Source organism: Octopus bimaculoides, chromosome 16 (genome assembly GCF_046866305.1).
Source record: "Octopus bimaculoides isolate indiv1 chromosome 16, ASM4686630v1, whole genome shotgun sequence".
In the NCBI taxonomy this organism is placed as follows: Eukaryota; Metazoa; Mollusca; class Cephalopoda; order Octopoda; family Octopodidae; genus Octopus; species Octopus bimaculoides.
In genome coordinates, this window is record NC_142943.1 from 45,750,071 (window position 1) to 45,771,078 (window position 21,008).

A 21,008-nucleotide genomic window follows, 5' to 3' on the forward strand; every position below is an offset into this window, starting at 1 on the left:
AAAACTGGAGAGAGTTTAGAATATCATTTAACAGGATTTTATATATTGTTCGCATATTTCTTTTAATACTGTAAATTGATTAAAAAGGATGAAACTTGATAACAAGCATGGATAGACATGTATATGTGGTCATAGAATTAAGCTGAAGCAAGCAAAGATTGGTAATATACTTCTAATGAAAACACTTAGTTGCTAATTATATAATAATTAACTAATTTTAAAACATTTCATTAAATAGTATGTTGTGTATAAAATCCATTATATGAAAATGGAACCCTTAAAAAAGAACTGATAATGAAATAAGTGTTACACTGATACAATTATTAATCTTATCCACCTTGTAAAAGTAAAGCTATCTTTCCAACTGACAAATAACTCAACTTATTAAACGGTTACTTTGATCTCTGTAAAACAATATTAATAATATTTAGATACACATTAAAATAATAATGTTAACTGAAAATGTATTGTTTAATCACAAATAATTGTTCAGAAGTTAACTGCCATGCATTACTGAGGTTTAACTGATTTTAGCTTCGTTTACGCTTGAAAATATGCTAGTAATATTTTGAAAGAAAAACATTTATATCCACGGGAATAAATCTTATGAAGACTTAGCGAAATTGTTTTGCTTACATATCAACTAAAGACAAAAAAAAAAAAAAATCTACTGAATCTGTTTCATATAAGAAATGATTTCTTCCTCCTCAGATGTAGCTATGTAGAAGTAACAGTTGAAGAACAGAATTTGTAAAATGATCATAAACAATTTAATACAAACAGAAGAAAAGGTTTGTCTCTGTGATAAAGCCTTACCAATAGGCTTCAAAATCTCTATGTTTAATAATATATATAAGTTTTTCCAAGTAACTCTTTAGATTATGACACATTGTCTTTCTAGTTTGCCAAAAACGTTATGAACCCTCCTGCAAAGTAAGAGTCTGGTTATACGATTTGGCAACAACAGAGAAATTGAAGTGATGATTTTAAGGGATCAATAAATAAAAACAAAGGGAAAAAATAAAAATAAAAAGAATAGTTGAAAAGTCTCAAGAAACAAGCAGGGCAATATAAGGGTAACAAGAAGACAATGAAACAAACGAAAATGTTCCAACATTCTGTCCAAGAGAACTGATCATGGACAATACACTAAAATACAGGCAACAGAAAGCAAATGGAATGAAAGCTGTGAATGGTGTTGAGAGAAAACACCAATATTAAGATGCTGCTAACTGATGTTTGCAAAATACAAAAGCAACAATATCAAATAAAGTATAAAATAAAGAAGTTTTGTGGAGCAAAATAATTATGAAACTTAGAATCTAATAAGATAAAGAAAAACTTGATTGGAATATAATGACAACATCAAGAACAACAATAATAAACCAAAAGCTCACAACATAACCTTAGACCACATATTTTCTAGTTTTAGAATTAATTTCTTTCATTATTTGTTTTAAAAATAATAAAAAGAAAATTTAATCACTGATGTTTTTTTTTTATATATTTAAAATTAATTCTTGAAACAACAAAGGAAAATAAGTACAAGATATTCTATTCCTTTTTTTACTTTTTTTGTTTTTAAGTTGTCTTCTGTTTAAATAGTAAATGTTTATGAAGTAATAATACAAACCAATGTTTGATGATTCTAAAAGTAATCATCAATAATGAAGAAAATTCACTTCAATGGAATAGGAGATACAATTTTTAGCATTTTATCACAACAGAGAGAAAATGAATTATGAGAGCCATCTAAAAAAACATGGTAATAAATCTATTTACAACAGAAACAGAAAAAGAAAACATACAAAAGAACTGTTGGGAGGAACAAAAGATTTGCAAGAGAGTGAAAGGTGGAGATTATTTGAAAATGAAGCTGTTAATAATATTAAAAATAATGAAAAGATACAATCTTTGTAATATAAATTTACCAAAAATTGGATGAACAGAATGTAAAGAGTATAGCTATGAAGCTGTTAGATTGCGATTTAGAATACATCTGGCATTGTTTGAAATGATTACTGTTAGCATGTGACCTAAATATTAATGCAATGGTTGGAATTAATGGGATGAAGATCTGGTTAAATAGATGGGATCATTACAAGCACAAAAGTAGCATTATTTTTCTATGTTATGAAGTTAAAAGAAGATAACAACAATGGGTCTTTCAATACATTTTCAGTTTTTAACAACTTAACTGTCATGGAGATCAGTTTATTTAAAAGATAAGTTATGGAAATAAAATTGACTCTATGATGGGAATAATATAGCTTTATATATTTAAAACTGTATGACCTCATATGATTCTAAACAAATAGTAATCAGGATTAACATATTAACATTACTGAGCAAAGAAAATTAGAGCTTAAAGCTTTGTTTGAAACAGAAGTGATTCGAATTAACAAATGCATGTGAAATGGATATGAGGGTTGATATTACTTCTACTAGTTCCAGACTAAGAGGTGTAAACATAAATTTCTAGAAATAAGTGATTTTGATAAATAAACTATAAAAAAAAATTCTACCTTTCCTGATTTATCAGCTGATAAGAAAAATTTACAATTAAATTCTAATTAAACCAAAACCAGGAATTTAATTTGTTTCTATATAAATGATTGACTATCATCATTCTAACATGCTGCTTGCATTGAGTTAGCAATAAACAAACAAACCTGCTGCATCTACTCTGAGTTTTAAAAAAATCTGAAAAATCTAGTTTGTATTTAAAGCAAATTTCACCACAACAGGGCTTTCATCATCATCTTTATTAGAAGACATTATTATTAGAACTGACTGAGAAAAAAGAAAATGGTGAAACTGCAAAATAAATTCATCTGAAAGTAACCTGTAACCTGTATATGTAAATACAAAACAACATTACTCTAATAATATGAGTAGAGATTATGGTGAAGCTGGTTGGAAATGGAAACATTTCAAGTAAAGATTGTATGTTCACAAACTGCTTCACTTTTGAATTTTTGAAATAAGTAAAACAGCTGGTTTCATATCACCACTAATCCAACAAAGCTTCGCTTTAATACTTTTCTTACACACTTAAGTAAGGCAAAATAATTTAGACATTTAGTTGGATATGTTTTAACAGAATAAAGTAGTTTTAAAAATCATATTTTTAAAATGACAGTATATAACATTAATTGTATGTTATAACTGCAAGATAATTCTTCTTCAAGATAAAAGAAAAAGGAAGGGAGATATTTTTACAAGCATGGAAATTGAATAATTGAAATCTTTTCAAAATTTCGAGTCTAACGGTTAATGCTCTTGATACCTTAATTATGATTATAGTTTAATCTAAGCTCTTTGATTGTAATACTTTATTAGAGATATATCTTCATAAGAGCAACTTAAAAACATTTTTCAGTCACAGTCAAAATGTGTAAATGTGTTTAATTCAAAGTTTTAAAAAAATAGAAAAGATAAAAAAAGAAGTGCTTTAGCTTGATTTCATCATAATTTGTAAAGCAACAGGAAAAAATAAATTAACGCACACTTCCATTAATCAGATTATTAAATGGAGAAAAGTTTAAATTATAATTTAACAGATCAGAAAAAGTGAAAAATATTATTTACGGATTGCTTCTAAATATTTATCTTTCAGTTTATTTTATTCATTTTGCATTTTAAGCTATAAAAGGAGAAAGAGCAAACAACTATGCAATTTTGGTTCTACCTTCTGTTTTGATTGGATATTTTCATCTTGTTAACTAATTAAATTCTTAGTCTTTAGATTTCATGTTAGAGATATTTTATTGTTGAGTAAATGGACTAAATTCACGAAGTGTTCTCATGAGTAGCTTAGTTAATAGAACTTAGAGCAAGTAAACTATTTCTGGATGCAACCAACTAAAGGTAAACACAGAAGCCTAAAAATTAACCAGTCCCCAAACTCCTGGGGCTCTTTGCTTAGTCAGGTGTCTGCAGCAGAAAATGAATAAGAGATAAGAACAAGAAACCTTAAAATTGGATGCTAGTCTATACAGGTAACTTCCCCCAGAAGTTCCACTTTTGACACATATGTGAAGTGGGAGTTTAAAAAAACCATCCACTTGAACCAACTAACTTTTCACTTATACTAAAAGAGATCTGTATAAGGGAAAACTTGTGCCATTGTTGTATGTATGATAAACTATCAAGCTATAACTGCTTTCATACAAGATACGATAAAAGCCAAGTTACAAATATTTGATTGATGAAAATGTTATCTACTGTCACACATTGCAATTACTATTTTAAGACAAGCCATTGCTTCAATTTGCTGAAGGTTTCATAAGAAATATCTCTTTAAAGAATAATTCTCTTGATAAGATAACCACCAATATAATTTATGTCTGGATGGATGAAAAAGACTTAACATTAACACTTGATTATATACCAAACTAATATAATGAATAAGAATAACAAGATTTGTAGAAGAATTAGCAGAAATATGCAAACATTCACTTAAACTTGGCTAAAATAATTTATGATTATTAATGATGCATTTAGGTCACAGTTATTTTATTATCCATACTACAGAATATTCACTTTTAATAATACAAATATTAGTTTTAATAGTCCAAAATTTTCTTTTTAATATTAAAATAATAATTCATGAGAGAGAGAGAAAGAGAGAGAGAGACTTTTTGATATATGACAATTATGTCTTCTTAAAATAAAAGAAAAATACACAGATTTTGATAATGATTCTATATTTTCACAGTATAGAAACTTCATGAATTAAAATGATGAGGAAATATTCAGATGTAAGACAAAAGCAACCTTATTCTCAATTTGTTCTCTCTTAAAGACAATGCCATAATATAAATATAAAATAAATGTGGCCAAATTTTAACTGATGAGAAAAGAAGTATTAGTGGGAAGGGAAAATGGAGATGGTAGAACTAAAATAAAAATGTATGATCAGGGAAGGGAAACTGATAGATGCAGATTTCATATATGGAATGTCTGCTTACATTGAAAAGATTTGATCTCCGCCGATTTTTCCTACTCTGTGTAGGCGTACTGCTTGGTGTAGGTAAATCTTTTCCCTCCGGTCTGTCCTGGAAACGTAGTATATGTTTTATAGGTTAGTTCAGACAGCAGAGCAATATGGCTGATCCTTAGCACCTCATATACACTTTACACAGATTTGTGCAGATCACCAAGGTTTAGTAAACATTAGTTATCTCTAGTACCACTGTAGTGACTTCTACTGGGACAGTGCAACCAGTAGCAGGCATGCATTTCTTGAAAGATTGGAATGAAAACTAGAAAGGCCCAGAATTGAGTATACACAATAGCAAATTTAATAAACAATAAATAGATAAATAAATATACAATAATCATAAAAGTTGTAAGCCATGCTGTTAGAAGACAGTTTCAAATATTCATGCAGCCATTATATAAATATCAAACACTAAACAAACTGGTCAAGCATGCTACTGTATGAATACACATATAGAGATACCAGCTGCCAGCATTTCAGATAATATATACAGAATAACAACAACAAAAAAAATGTACCATTAAAAAATTCACCTGAAAATTTATTCAACAAAGTATTAAATATCAAAAGAGCACTTTATGAAAACTTTCAATCAAATTACCATTGAGTCTCTCAAATAAAACAGATGCAAATAGATAAGTCAATTTAGTAAATTTCTTATTTTCCATTACATTGATGGTTGTATATGCATAAAATAAGGTATATTCAATGTAAGATGGACATATAGGAATTCAAAACTTTTTCAGCTTAGTTTTTAATTTGAAGGTTCAAAATATTAGTGGAAGGTAGAAAATGAAATTTAACAGAGAGAAAACACGCGAGTTGTTTATTGTAACTTATGTCTAAAGGTAAAACAACACTGACTTTATATTTCATGTATAAAAGCATAGAGTAAATTTAACATTAGGTTTATGAAGTAGTAAACAATGAGACTATTTGATGAATATAGCTTTTTCAAGAAGACGCATGAAATGAAATGGCTTCAACTGGTTTTCTCCTCATACATACATACACATGCACACACATACACACACACTCATGCATGCAATAATTCAAAAATGTAAAAAGTAAAACTGAAAAGTCATAGATTTCAGTTTAAAATCATTACAAACTATTTTATTCATCTCTCAAAAGAATTGAGATGAAAATAGAATGCCCAGTCCATGGAAAGGTGAAAAAATGAAATGTGAAAGATTAAGGTGTACAAAAAAAAAAAAAAATCATATAATAGAACATTTGAAAGACAAGATATGCATCTAATGAGTTACTTGGAAAAGATATATATATATATATATATATATATATATATATATATATATATATATGTATATATATATGCACACACACACACACACACACACACACACATACATATATACACATATATACACACATATATATATATATATATATATATATATATATATACACACACATACATACATACATATATATACACATACGCCACATGATTTTTTAAATCACACAACATGTCGAATGATTTTGGTATGTTAGATAATATGATGCAGAATTATATTTTAGAAATTCAGAAACTAATTTGCGAGTGAAGTCAATATTTGGTATTTTGAAATATGTTAAAGTTTAATACATGATGAATGAGTAATGGATATAATTCATGGATGGAATTGTACAATGCAAGCCAGAAGACTGAACTGGAAATCTAACAGCAAAAAAACCAATAATTTGTCATCCCTAAATAAGAGCTCATTGGTTGAGATGGAGGAGTCTGAAGGAGTGAAAATGGAATAATAATGTGAAGCTGCAAAAGTAGAAGTTCATGATTTGAAAGTTTCAAATATTTCAGAAAGTTCTCAATAAAACTGTTTTTAAAAATAAAAGACAACGGGAAAAATTGAGTTTGTCAACATATTGTTTTGTTTATATGGGTAAACAGCACCCCTATCACTAAATTACTAAAGAAATTAAAAAGCTTCTTATTCTCAGAGCCTAAACTTTAGAGCATAATTCATAAATTTTGTAACTGTAACTAGAACTTAGAGTTTGTGAACATCAATTTAAAGCAATAATTTCAATTTAAAAAAAACAAAATGTTTTCTTTATTTTTAAAATCTTTTTGTAGCTTTTAGATATTGTTTTGTGAAAAATATCATAATAAAATAAAGAATTATGTAGCAAATAACTTATTTTTAAAAATATAATTTTATAATAGAACTCAGAATAAAAGAAGTAATATAGAATAATTATAGTGTTACAGACTGAATCAAGATTACAGATATGAATTGCTAATAACAATTCAATTTTAATTATTAAAAAACTGGCTCTGAAAGGGGAAAAAACTTTTTAATTTTTGAGTGAAGAAAGAACAAATTAGGTGCATTTTTTTCAATATCTACTACAATGCAGAGTGGCCCCTTGTCAATTAAAATGGTGTTGCAAGTGTATGCATATTCCAGAATGAAATGAAATGTTCTAATATAAGGAAATATAGTTTTCAACATGAAAATTTTGAATAACAAGTTGACTATAAAATTTAGTTTGCTTATTCTTCCTACAAGATTTGTTAATCAACCTCAAACAGTAAAGAAAATTCCTTGAGTGCTGCAAGTATGTGTGAAATAAAGATGTTACTAATCTATGATGTATTAATGACATAAATTTTCTCTATTTTAGAAGCAGAACAAAAGCTAAATGAATGCAAATCATACCAGTGTATAGCAAGTCCAAGATTTTCAAACAAAGCAGTATTTGTATCTCTCCAAAAATATTTTCAAAATACCTATCTAGCCATATTATCTCAATAAAAATGGAATGATAGTATAATATTACAGATATAACTGGTTGACTGACTGCTTATTTGATGGAAAGACAATATAACTTTAGTTCATAACAATTTCCTGCATATGAGGTAAAAATGAGATAACTTGCAAAGAAAATATAAGATATAGTCAACAAAAGAGCAATGAAAGAAGGGAAATGAGAGAGTAAGATAGCTAAGGAAAAATACAAATATGAAGAGCAATTTACTTATTCAGACAAAAAACAAAAAAGAGAGAGAGAGAGAGAGAGAGAGAAAAGACTGAAATGAGAATGAAAGCTACAACCAAGAACAACTAACTTATACAAAGCAATTAGAATGAAGTAAAGCTTTTGATATTCATTTTGAAATGTGATTCTCTTTGAACAATCTATGTAGATTGAGGAAGAAAAAAATTGTTCTCTTCCCAATCTTTGAACAAAAACCTTAATCTATATAAGAAATAACTGAAAATATCTATTAGAGGGGGTAAAAGAATATGAATATAATAAATTGAAAAGAGGATAAGAATATCAAAGACTTAATGAAAATACAAGTCACTGCTTTTATGATGAAAGACAATTTAGAAATATTCAATGCAAAACATACTTTAAGGATTTGAATTGGTTAACCATTTTTTCTTTTCTTTTTTTTTTTTTTGAAAATTTTAATAGTAAAATAGGTTAAATGAGAGAATAAAATCAAATTGCATAATTTCATTTTTCAATTCTGTGTGTTTTGTATTGCATTCCCTAACAAATAATTTACTAATAGCTATTTATATTGATATAATTTGTAATTGGTGCAGGAAGAAAAGTGATTTATCAATGAAAGATTTAATAAATTTTCATTACTTTTTTTTTTCTTTCTGAAATGAAATTCTAATAATTTATGAGTAAAATGAGAAAAGGAATTAAGTGAATAATAATGAGGATGATGATGATGATCGCAGAGCAATGTTCAGGGTTGAGCTAGCTCATGCAAAGGTTGTTTGAGGCAGCACACACTCACAAGCAGACACTTAGTTGACATGGTTCACTCCTGATGCAATTTGTTTCAATGTTGCTCTTCAGAGCCACAATAGTTCAACTTGAGCCTCTAATGAGGAGGGATGAAAAGATATTTGACAGGGGGCGCTGTTTACTGATCAGCCTACATGCACAATTGTCAACAGCATATTTTTATGATATTGATGTTTGGTCTAAGCAAGTCTCTACCAAGGACAGGGAGGGACAATTACTTGGGTGGCTATTGGTCGAACAAGTGGCAATATCAAGAGGCAAGGTTTTGTGACTGCATTAACAGACATATGATGACCAACAGATGGAGGAGAGACACTTACTATGACCAGGCTGGATCGGACTTGTGCCATTCTAGTCAGAAGAGGCGTGAATGGACTACTGTTGTGTATACTGAAATCCATCATAAACTTATCCATTTTACCCTACAAAGGATGAGCAGTCAGATTCATGAAACAACATGCTAACAACTAGAATCGAAGTAGAAGTGTATATAAGCATTAATTCACTATCAACAGACCACAACAGCATTGGATATCAAATATTAGGTTCTGGTTTTCTTGTTCAACTGAAATGTAGATGGATTAGGATGAAGAAAAAAAAAAACAAAACAAAACAAAAATAAAAATGTAGCAACTATAAAAATGACAAAATGAATAAAATAGTTTGAGAAATGTAAAAGGAAAATTAGATTGATACAATAAGAACTCTAAGAAGAACAGCTGCTAAGCATATATTTTCTAATATAGGAAAATATGCAAATATATAGTTATTTATTACCAATGATTGTGGTGTTTGATTTGATTAAACCATGATTAAAAACATTCTTGATTATCTCTTGATTATCAATTTTTAAAACCTCAGCTAAATCCTAGTTTCCAGACTGAATCTAGTCAGACATTTAATTAGTTGTTGTTGTTGTCAGTAGTTTGGATTAAGCTTGGCATACACATGGAATAAGTCAGAAGAAATTAATTCCTGTTTGCCTAATTTGAACTGCAAATTAGTAGGGACTCCCCCCTCCCCGCCAAAAAAAACTATTTTGCTTTCATCATAGAAAATTACTGTTAAGACCCAACATATTATATAAAATTCCCTGATACATACCTACCTACACAATATATATATATATATATATATATATATATATATATATATACACACATTGTTATACTTGGAGATGGTCATATTTTGCCAATTAAAAACATACACACACATAGTGCATGTGTTTAATTGTAAAATATGACCATCCCCAAGAATAACAATATCTGTTTCAATACACAATTTCACATCAAGAATCTTGCAAAATAAATCCATAAACACACACATACATACACACACACACACACACACACACACACACACACACACACACACACACACACACACACACACACAAATTATTGATGTGAACTGAGTTTAGTTAAATTTGACTTGCTTTCAGATAGTGATAGTCAAATATATTTTTATTTATATTTATATGAATTAAATATATTTTTATTTATGGGCTTGAAATGATCTTTGAATAGAAGTGGCCAGCACCAAAAGTATTCTATAAAAAATAACGAATAAATTAAAGGTAAATTAAGATTGTATAGGTTTGGGTTAATATTTGAAATCTAACAACCACTGAGAGTTGAATATTAATGGGAAACAAAAGTCGTATTTTCTTTAACCACAAGTATCATGGAATTCTATGATACAATAAAAGAAAAATATCCTACTATGGTACCAGCTCCTGAAACTAAACATTCAACCAATGAAAACTCAATCTCTGGCAGGTTAACCAAAATACATCTCATTGTAATTGCTCTAACGGAAACAGAAACTTATTGCAAGGAAAATGTCTTGCTAAGGAACTCTATAATATATAACAGTTAATACCAACTATACCAAAAATAACAACAACAACAAAAAAACAAAACAAAACGAAAACTGTGAGCCTTGTACAATAGAATCCTATGAAACTTTATTTCCCAGACAAAAGTTACATTCTAAACTGATATCTTTTTACTAATATTTGGCATATAGGACTCTGAAATAATATAAATCCATTAATTTCACAAAAAATACAATGCTCCTGACACACAGTATTAAATCTTATATACTGTTTTGCTTTTATCAAATAAAAAATTGGATCAATTTCCTTCTTATATTTTATGCGTTATGTTCTTTGTATATATTTATTTGAATCTAGTTTATTTCTATTCAAACATCTTTTATTATTATTATGTTATATTTACATTTTTAGTTTTCACATATATATTCTCTTTTAAAAAAAAAAAAAAAAAAAAAAAAAAAAAAAATTCACTCTTAAACTCATGTTATGCTTTCTCTTTATTAAATTTCCAATCCTTTGGACGAAATGCAGTTAGGTCAGTAAAAAAATCGTTAAGATGTAACCATTGCATTCTTTCAATGAAATACACTGATAGATACATAATGATCATGGATGTCGATGTGAATGTAGTTTTAATGAGTTGTTGATTGTCACCTGCCTAGGTAGATTGAATACAAGCAAGTTGATAACATGCAGGTGTTTACATATATATTTACAAGATATTGATCTATGAGCATTGATTTCCTGCCTGACAGTAGAATTTGTGTTTCAGGTAGTGTTAGTAATTTGCAAGTTTAGAAAAGCCGTTTCAAGATACACCATCATATCCTTCAACAATATTTACACTTCTTTCATAAACTTCTGTCAGCATGCAAAGAGCCTACACTGAAAATATTTCAGTGAATTAATGTTTTCTTACAATTCACTCCTACTTAGATTTTATATTACTTCATTGGTGTGAACAAATGACAGTGGAGTCCCACTTATTCTTCAAATCCAAGTTCCTTTATCGCAGATACACCAATATATTAACAGGTTACACTCCTCTAAACATTTCTCTCTTTCTAATATATTTAAATTTCAGGTTTCAACTTTAAATGAACTTTGCTTTTCAAATATTATTCATAGAGCAAAACTCCTATACAATCCCAATTTGCATACAATATATAAGGTACAATTTATAGAATGTTTTGTTTCATTGTCACTCCTAACTAAAACCATTTCAACTCCATCAGTTAAAATTTCATTTACTATCACCATATAACAAAAACAAAAAAACAACAACAAAAAAAAAACAACAGAAGGTAGATTTACTAAACTCATCTCTCCCTATCCATACATTTTATTGAACTTTTCGTGCAAAACTCTCTAACAAAACCTGCATTTTGCTAGTTGTTTCAATAAGTCAAGAGAAGCAAAAACTGAGGTCACAGACATCACCTCGTATAAAATAGACTTAATTATAACACCAGTATTGAGTCCTTTCCTCAGTTATTTTTGAAGTGCAAATACATTGCACCCTATCTTTCTGTGTGTGTGTGTGTGTGTGTGTGTGTACACATGCCAGCCAGAGTCAAGACTTTGAACCATAAACTGCAGATCATTCTTGTGAGCTACAGGAAACCCCACCAAACTTGCATCATATCTACAGTTACCTTGCATATAAGAATAAAAGAAAGGCATTGAAGAACCATTCATGATTCTCTGGTTAGGGCTGAGGCTGTATCCTTTGTTGAAGTTTATCCATATCTAGGATGTGGAACCTCAAACTTGCCATGATTTTTGTCTGTTTTCATCGTAATGCGAACTGTGACAAGAAGGTGCGACATTGAAAGAAGGAAAGAAATCAAAGGCTGGTCATACGCCATCACAAGTCAACACCAACAATCATACGTATATATGTATACAATTGTATATGCGTGTGCATATACACACAAGTTTACATACAATGGCATATGCAGTTGAAATGATGAGGAAAACCATTTTTACCCAATAGCTGTATTTTTTAATAGAAAATATTACAATTAAGTCATAAATGTGCAAGTGCCTCATCTGCGTATGAAACTTTTAGCACTGAATCTTTTTGTGTGTGTGTGTGTGTTATTTAATTTAAGCAATCTAAGCATTGATGATTAAAATAATGTTGTATACATTTCCTACTGCTCATAGCTCTCTAAGCACTGTGATTCTTATATGTAAGCAGCAAACAATAAGTCTGCTGGTGTATGCAAAGCTTTGTTGAGCTGGAATTATTTTATTGAGGGCAAACAAAGCAGCTATGATAAAAATCAAACTGTGTACATTTATATTTAACATACTTGTGAGGTTAAATGTCGGAAGACTTTCCATGTGGTGGCTGCCTTCAGAGAATTTCTCTTTTGAGATGGTTACTGTAGGTCTTTCTATATTTTAGTGTACATGAAAGTGTTAGATATAAATAATGTATAAGAATAGCCTGGGCAAAGTTTAGAGAGCTCTTACCCCTGCTGGCGACAAAGGGACTCTCACTCAGAGTAAAAGGCAGACTGTATGACGCATGCGTACGAACAGCCATGCTACATGGCAGTGAAACATGGGCTGTAACTGCTGAGGACATACGTAAGCTCGCAAGGAATGAAGCCAGTATGCTCTGTTGGATGTGTAATGTCAATGTGAATACCCGTCAGAGTGTAAGTATCTTGAGAGAAAAGCTGAACATTAGAAGCATCAGTTGTGGTGTGCAAGAGAGACGATTGCGCTGGTATGGACATGTGGTGAGAATGGATGAGGATAGCTGCGTGAAAAAGTGCCACACCCTAACAGTTGAAGGAACCCGTGGAAGAGGTAGGCCCAGGAAGACCTGGGCTGAGGTGGTGAGGCAAGACCTTCGTACATTGGGCCTCACCGAGGCGATGACTACTGACCGAGACCTTTGGAAATGTGCTGTGCGTGAGAAGACCCGGCAAGCCAAGTAAGATCGTTGCCAGTGCCCCTGGACTGGTTCTTGTGCGGGTGGCACATGAGATGCACCATTTTGAGCGTGGCCGTTGCCAGTACCGCCTGACAGGCTCCCGTAGGATTTTCGAGCGAGATCGTTGCCAGTGCCCCTGGACTGGCTTGTGCGGGTGGCACATAAAAGACACCATTTCGAGCGTGGCCGTTTTCGTGCGGGTGACACGTAAAAGCACCCACTACACTCTCTGAGTGGTTGGCGTTAGGAAGGGCATCCAGCTGTAGAAACTCTGCCAAATTAGATTGGAGCCTGGTGTTGCCATCCGGTTTCACCAGTCCTCAGTCAAATCGTCCAACCCATGCTAGCATGGAAAGCAGACGTTAAACGATGATGATGATGATGATGATGATGACACACACACGCACACACATACAAACATGTATGTATATATGTATCAAAAGATTTGCATATGTGTATGTGTGGAATTAAATATTAAATTATTTTCTTACATTTGCATAAATGTATTTTTTCTAAAACAACTGAAATCAAGTCTGTTACAGACTGAGTCCTTATCATCTGTCATCTGCCTTTTCCATTTAATCATGTGATGCGTCCCACTGCAATCAGTTTTAAAACTGTAACTATTTTTTAATTTTATTCTCTGACTTCTACACATTATCATTCAGCTGGGAAAGTGAGAGTGAGAGAGAGAGAGAGAGAGAGAGAGAGAGAGAGAAAGAGAGAGAGATAAAGAGAGAGAGAGAGAGTGTGAGAGAAAGAAAGAGAGAGAGACAGAGAGAAAGAAAGAATACATGCAACTCAGTAAAATTATCAGTTGGTATATGAATTATCAATTGCAAAATTGTATAATATTTTATGCTTGACAGATGTACAAACATGCTATATACTAATTTTGTCAAAATACCACTGGCTAGTACTCACATACAAGTGAAGCAACCAGCCCTGTTGTCCCTGATTACTTCCCTTCACCTGCTTAATTAGCTCTGTGTCATCTGTTACTGCACAAAATCTTGTTTGCATTCACAACTAACATGATAGTTGAGGTGCCAGTATCATTAAACTACAATAGAATAATTGCAAGCATTGTCACATGAAACCATTGTATTGTATTAACAGTACTATTATTTAAAGAAGATACACATACAATCACATACACATAAGGATATGTGCACATACACATGTCTATTGAATGTATGTACCATGTTTGTATATGTGTTTGTCTCTTTCCATGTTTTCCCAATACATATGTTTTCTTTTTGATATGTGTGTATGTGTTAGATATGTATGTGCCTCTTATCTCTATGTCTAAGCCTTGTGTTTGTGTGTGTATGTGTTTCATATTTTTTGACGTTGCCCTTTCAAGGATGGAAGGAAATATTTTTATCTTGTTGATAGAATAAGGAACAAAATTCTACTCTGAGGGTTTCAAGACACAGAAACACATTGAAAGATATTTTAGACAGAAGGTGAGATATTTTTGTGGTGCAGTTAACAGTCTTTACAAAATTTAAGAAACAGCTAAACAAAATTTGTTTATATATATATATATATATATATATATATATATATATATATATATAAATATATATATATAAGATAGATAGATAGATAGATAGATAGATAGATAGATGGATAGAAGTAGGAAAGAAAACAGGATCACACTTTTTTAACAGGGAACTGTTTATGCTAAATATGCAGAAAAGGTAGTGGTAAGAGTTCCTTAAATTATACCCAGTATAAACTACGGCTGTCAAACGGTGTAGTTCAATCAAAGACAGGCTAATGGAGAAGATAGATTTTGTATGCAGTAGATGTAGATGGGGCAATAAATACTAAGAACACACCCAAAACAGTGTCTCTTGAAGCAGTTGATAACTTCTGGTAATCTCATTAGCAGTGAAGCTTCTCAAAGTATAGTAAGTGGAATAAGAATGGATTAGTAAATATTCAAGGAGCCATTACCTCTTCTGGAGGCAATAGGTTTCTATCTCAGAATGAAAGGAAGACTGAGGCATGTATCTGAAGTGTAATGCTGCATGGTAGTAAGACAATATGGGCCCTAAAATGCAAAGGATTGATGAAGACAAGAAATAAATAAGAAAGCATGCTCTGCTGGATACGTAACATCAGTGTGGATGAATGATGGTGTATAAATGAGCTAAGAGCTAACGAATCAGATGCACAAAGGAAAAGACTGTGGTGAAATGAGCCTGCCATGGGTACAGAAGATGATAACTCTAAAGTGTGCTCAATGTGGATGGAACCTATGAAAGAGGGGAAACCACAGAAGGCATCACAATATCCAAAGATGCTTAGATTAATGTGACAAAAAACTGAAATGATTGGTGATATACAATTCTGGAGATAACCTATCTGCCTGTGTTGTGAGCATGGTGAAATGGATATTAAAAATAGTTGTAGTGATGGAAGCTAAGGAGGCATTTTAAACACACACACACACACACACACACACACACACAAAATAATTACCATATTCAAAACTGAATGATAATGCCAGATACACCACATTACAAACAATGTTTTAAGTTAGTATACATAGTATAGCTGAAGCCAGGTGCAGGCAAAGATGTGATTGCAGGTTTCAGTCCCACTGTGCAGCAGCTTGGGCATGTAGATAAATCAAGCCTTGTTTCTAAATGATTGATTTGTATAACAGGTCCCCATATCAACCTCCATATAGAAAACTGCTTCATCTGCACAAAAGACAAACACATTCCGTAACTGCCATGCTCTAATAATGAAAGGATATTGAAAGAAATCTAGTCTGTGAGAAATATTGGGAGGACTACACCAGAACAACTGTATATACTTATTCATATGTTAGGAAAACTAAAGAAAGCTGGTACAATTTAACAGTGAATGAGTTTGGTTTCTATTAAGATATACTGTGACATATTAAACAGACTGATCAGTGATTTATAGAGAACAGGGTCATTAGAAAAAAAATGTAGAAGTTTATAAAATCAAATATTCAAAAATATTAAATTCAATCTACAGTTTAATCTGTGATGTATCAACAGTATTCTATATATTATCTCAAAAAATTCACTAATCCTACAATTTAATATTTAACTAAATGCAACTTAAATATAGACCCCAAAAAACCGACCTTTCCCTTTGGTGAGTTACAATCAGTCATGCAGTAGACAGGAGATAGAAATCTACAGATTAAATCCTAAACACCTTATATTCTACTTTAAGATAAAACTCAAAGTTAACCTCCTCTGTGATTTTATTCAGATTGGACTTTTTTTAAAAAACATATATTTACAACATCTAAATTCTGTTTACAGATCAGTTAAAAATAATTGCAGATGCCTGGTATGTATGCCCTCATAATTTCACAAACTTAAATAAGCAGAAAAAAAAAAGGTGAAAAAAAAATACAAAAATCTTTAAATAAAATTTTATTTACCATGTACATAGCTAACGAAAATATCTCTAGCAATATGAGGTCAATGAATGATTCCAAGGGAAGATGTGCTTTAGTAAGGGAATTATTCAGGAGAAATAGAAATATTATTATTTCTAAATCTCTCAAAGAGCGATATTCAGTAACAGTTCTTTAAAGTAAAGGCTATTTGCCAACATAATGTGGCTGTCCTGGAAGGGACGATTGTTACTGTTGTTTTAGCCCCAGGAAACATTGTTTCTAGTTGGCTATAGGACACAATATCTGTGTCCTTATATTTTCAAACAGGGAGTTCAGCACTCCCATCCAGCGCAAAACAACATCTGTGGACTAGTTTTGGGGTTATTACCCTTTATCAACACAGAGTGGCTGCTTGGCTAGATGGCGCTGTTGAACTCACCATTCGAATATAGTTTTCAAAGTGAGACACAACTACTCTGTGTTGATAAAGGGTAATAACCCAGAAACTAGTCCACAGATGTTTTGCGTCAGATGGGAATGATGAACTCCCTGTTTAAAAATATAAGGACCTGGATATTGTGTCATATAGCCAGTTAGAAATGCTGTTTCCTGGGGCTAAAACAACAGTAACATAATCCCTTCCAGGACAGCCACATTATGTTGGCAAATAGCCTTTAATTTACTCAGGAGAAATTTTCCAGGCACCATTGCATCATACTGAAATTATTATCTCCTACCCTAACCATATAAATATTTTTTTTTTCATCTAAATCAAGAAGAGATTAAAACTGGTTAAGATTAAGCCTAAATAATAATTTATGACAAGCCTAATTTTTTGCAATTTTTCTCTTTTTCTCAATGTAATAAGTTTTTAAACTACTACAATGTTTATTTGTGTCTTATGTAGAGAGTGCAGATCTAATTATGGCCAATAAAATGCTGCAAAAAATATCACTTGTGTATAATCAGAATTGACTTTTTTTTCTTTTTGGTTGGTTATCTAGTATAATGGCAGTATAAAAAGCATTGAAAAAGTTCGTGTATACTAAGCAAAGCAAAAAACAAATTCAAACGTGACCTTTGAAACTTTACTGGAATTGATCATGGAAATTATACAGCCTGTATATAGTGAGTGCTGTTTACTGAATATCATCTGTTTTCTGACTGACTTAGGGCTACTCACTGGTTTCATCATCATCATCATCATCATCATCATCATGGACAACCGGACATTTGATGAGAAAAAGACACTACATTAAAATGATCAACAAACCTGAACTGGAAACTCTCTAAATATCAAAGCAGTTAAATACGAAAGTGTATAAATAAGAGCACTAACTGGTATGTTCTGGTTTATGTTCTGAAGATGGTTAAAACTGATGCTGTGCCATTGTACCTAGCTCAATGCTGTCACTCTCAGCAGGCACTCAGTTGAATAGCAACTGTTTGTGCATCAGTTTTTTACTTGAGGCTTGGCCTCCAGATTTATGAACTTTGCAAATGCCATTACAGATTCTTTCTGCCTCCATTCCATTGTCATGCCATTATAGTGCTGGCCACCTTCCATACTCTGCTGATCTTCAAGCCAAGAAGGGCAAAATGTCAAAGTATTGACTGCTCTCTGACAGATTTGTGGTTGAGCCTGTGGCAGTGGAGACCTCTGGCATTCTTCTCTCCGGACTACATCCCAGTTTACTGCTATCAGCATAGAGATGGCTATTCACAAGTGTCAGTCCTACGAGTTGAAATGGCTGTTCCAGAACATCATCCTTGCTATCCTCTATGGCAACACCATTTCCATATTTTCCACCAGGACCATGAAGCAGACTGACGAGTCTACAGGTGTTGTGTCTCTTAAAAAGAAGGCAACAAAACCAACTGGAAGGTGCAGATTAAGATAGAAGATAGAAGTCCACTTTTAATAATCTAACTGTGGACTGTCCTTAGTGAACTTACCAAACTCTTCTCAAATCATCATCATCATCATCGTTTAACGTCCGCTTTCCATGCTAGCATGGGTTGGACGATTTGACTGAGGACTGGCGAAACTGGATGGCAACACCAGGCTCCAATCTGATTTGGCAGAGTTTCTACAGCTGGATGCCCTTCCTAACACCAACCACTCAGAGAGTGTAGTTAAATACCTTACTAAAATATTATGTAGTATATGTATACATGTTTCTATAAACCAACAAGTGAAACCTTTACATGGTAGCTAAACATGTTAAAAAAAATAACAAAGAGCACCCATGAAGCTCATATTACTTTGAGACAGACAGCTAGGCTTAGCAGGTATCACTGCTTTAAACAAAGGTTTATAATGTCAAAATATATATATATATAACTCTATATAAATATTCCACTCTAACTTTACCCCCCCTTTACCTCTCTCTCTTTTACAAAATTTTTGAAAAGAATTAATAAAAATAAAAAAGTTGTGCTTATGAGTTATGTTTACAGGGGGAATTCAACCAAACAACAAAGATCCTTCAAATATAAAGGCATTTAATCTTGAACCTGGGGTTTCTGCACCATAATCGGGTGGCACAATATAAGTCTGTTACTTCTACTAAGGAAATTCTTCTTAACTTTAGTTGGGAATCTTCTGTGACCACAAAACCCTCATCCAATCAGTACTTATGACTAGATGTGACGTTGGTGATTTTTTCATAAAGTGTAGTATTCCTAGAATGTTTAATCATGAAATCATTGTATGTGTTTTATTAACTTATTTGGACTGTGAACATCCACTTTCCATGATAACATGGAAAGTGGAGAATAAAATGATGATGATGATGATGATGATGATGTGTATGTGTTAAAATAATACAAATATATAGTTTGTGTATGTCTTGCTAAGAAAGTGATACCAACTAGCAATTCATCACCAAATCAAGGCTTAGATTTCATATCACTTCCACACCATGCTATTATATTTGTGTTTGTATATATTTCTCAGTACTTTTCAGAATGTTTATATTTAGTTTGTTCATATGTAAGAGTGTGTGTATGTGCTTGTTTGTTTTAGGATCTGAATCATGTGTGTCTTAATTCCCCAGACATTCCCCAGTCAGTGTGAAGCTGACAATAGCAATGATCTGACTTGCTTACATATAATTATAGCAAACTAGAAATCATCTTCATACTCCATTGATTGTAAGCTCATTTTTTTTAACATATGAAACTTGCTTCATCCCTATGTGTGTATGTGTTTATTAGAATGGGATCAAATCTGGGGACCATAAGGTTGCAAAACAAAGGTAACCACTCAACCATTCTTAAATGCACATTAAGTAGGGTCCAGTTTTCAAGAGTCTAATATTTTAGAAAAGAAATGTCAGCTGATTGAGGGAATAAATGCATACACAGTAAAACTAATGTTACAGAAATTTAAATGTAGGGAACAAAGTTAGAATGAAATACTGTATATTAATAAAGCAATAATGAACAGAGTTATTCTGATAGGGAAACATAAAGGTTAAAAAGAACATGGTGAGTATTTTTTTCAGAAAAGTGAATATACAAGTGTTTGTCAAAATAAAATTGTTACATATTTGTTGGTAATGAGATAGGCATCAGGTAATTTAGTATACCCTGTTATGTGATATTAAATGTAAAAAGCAAATGATCAGCAATTCAATGCAAATTGTAAATATTAAATACTCGCAATCGAGATGTTACCCACAACCATATAATTGCTCAATCTAATTCTTAAAGCTCTTACTGTAGAATTCAAAACTGGATTTTTCTCTGATAAAAATGCAAAAGTTTGAATGCTAAAATGTTACTAAATACCCAGAATCTTTTAAGCTGTGAAACAGTTTATGGCTTTGTTTATCATGTAATAAAAAAGTTATCTAGATTGTGCTTTGGTCATATTAGTGTTGAGTATCATTTCAACTATTGAACCAAAGTTTTCAGTAAACTGAGTGAAATGAGGGTCAGGTTTATTTTAGTTATTGATTAATGATGGGGAAAGAGACAATAATGGATAATCATTGAATACACTGACAACACAAGA

General features: G+C 31.5%; 1 protein-coding gene across 50 annotated transcripts in view; it reads right to left on the reverse strand.

Moving 5' to 3' along the window:
• LOC106872489 (centaurin-gamma-1A) overlaps window positions 1–21,008 on the reverse strand; it is a 168,006-nt gene that overhangs the window by 25,291 nt on the left and 121,707 nt on the right. For 20 of the 50 annotated variants that reach the window (XM_089364620.1, XM_089364597.1, XM_089364618.1 and 17 more), the window contains one exon: window positions 4,974–5,060. The exons of 8 other annotated variants lie outside the window; for them this stretch is intronic. In XM_089364620.1, the coding sequence (XP_089220746.1) occupies window positions 4,974–5,060 (87 nt within the window). Of the gene's footprint in view, window positions 1–4,973; window positions 5,061–9,123; window positions 9,226–21,008 lie in introns of all 50 variants that reach the window. 22 more of the 50 variants (XM_089364592.1, XM_089364583.1, XM_089364580.1 and 19 more) reach the window with 2 other exon arrangements.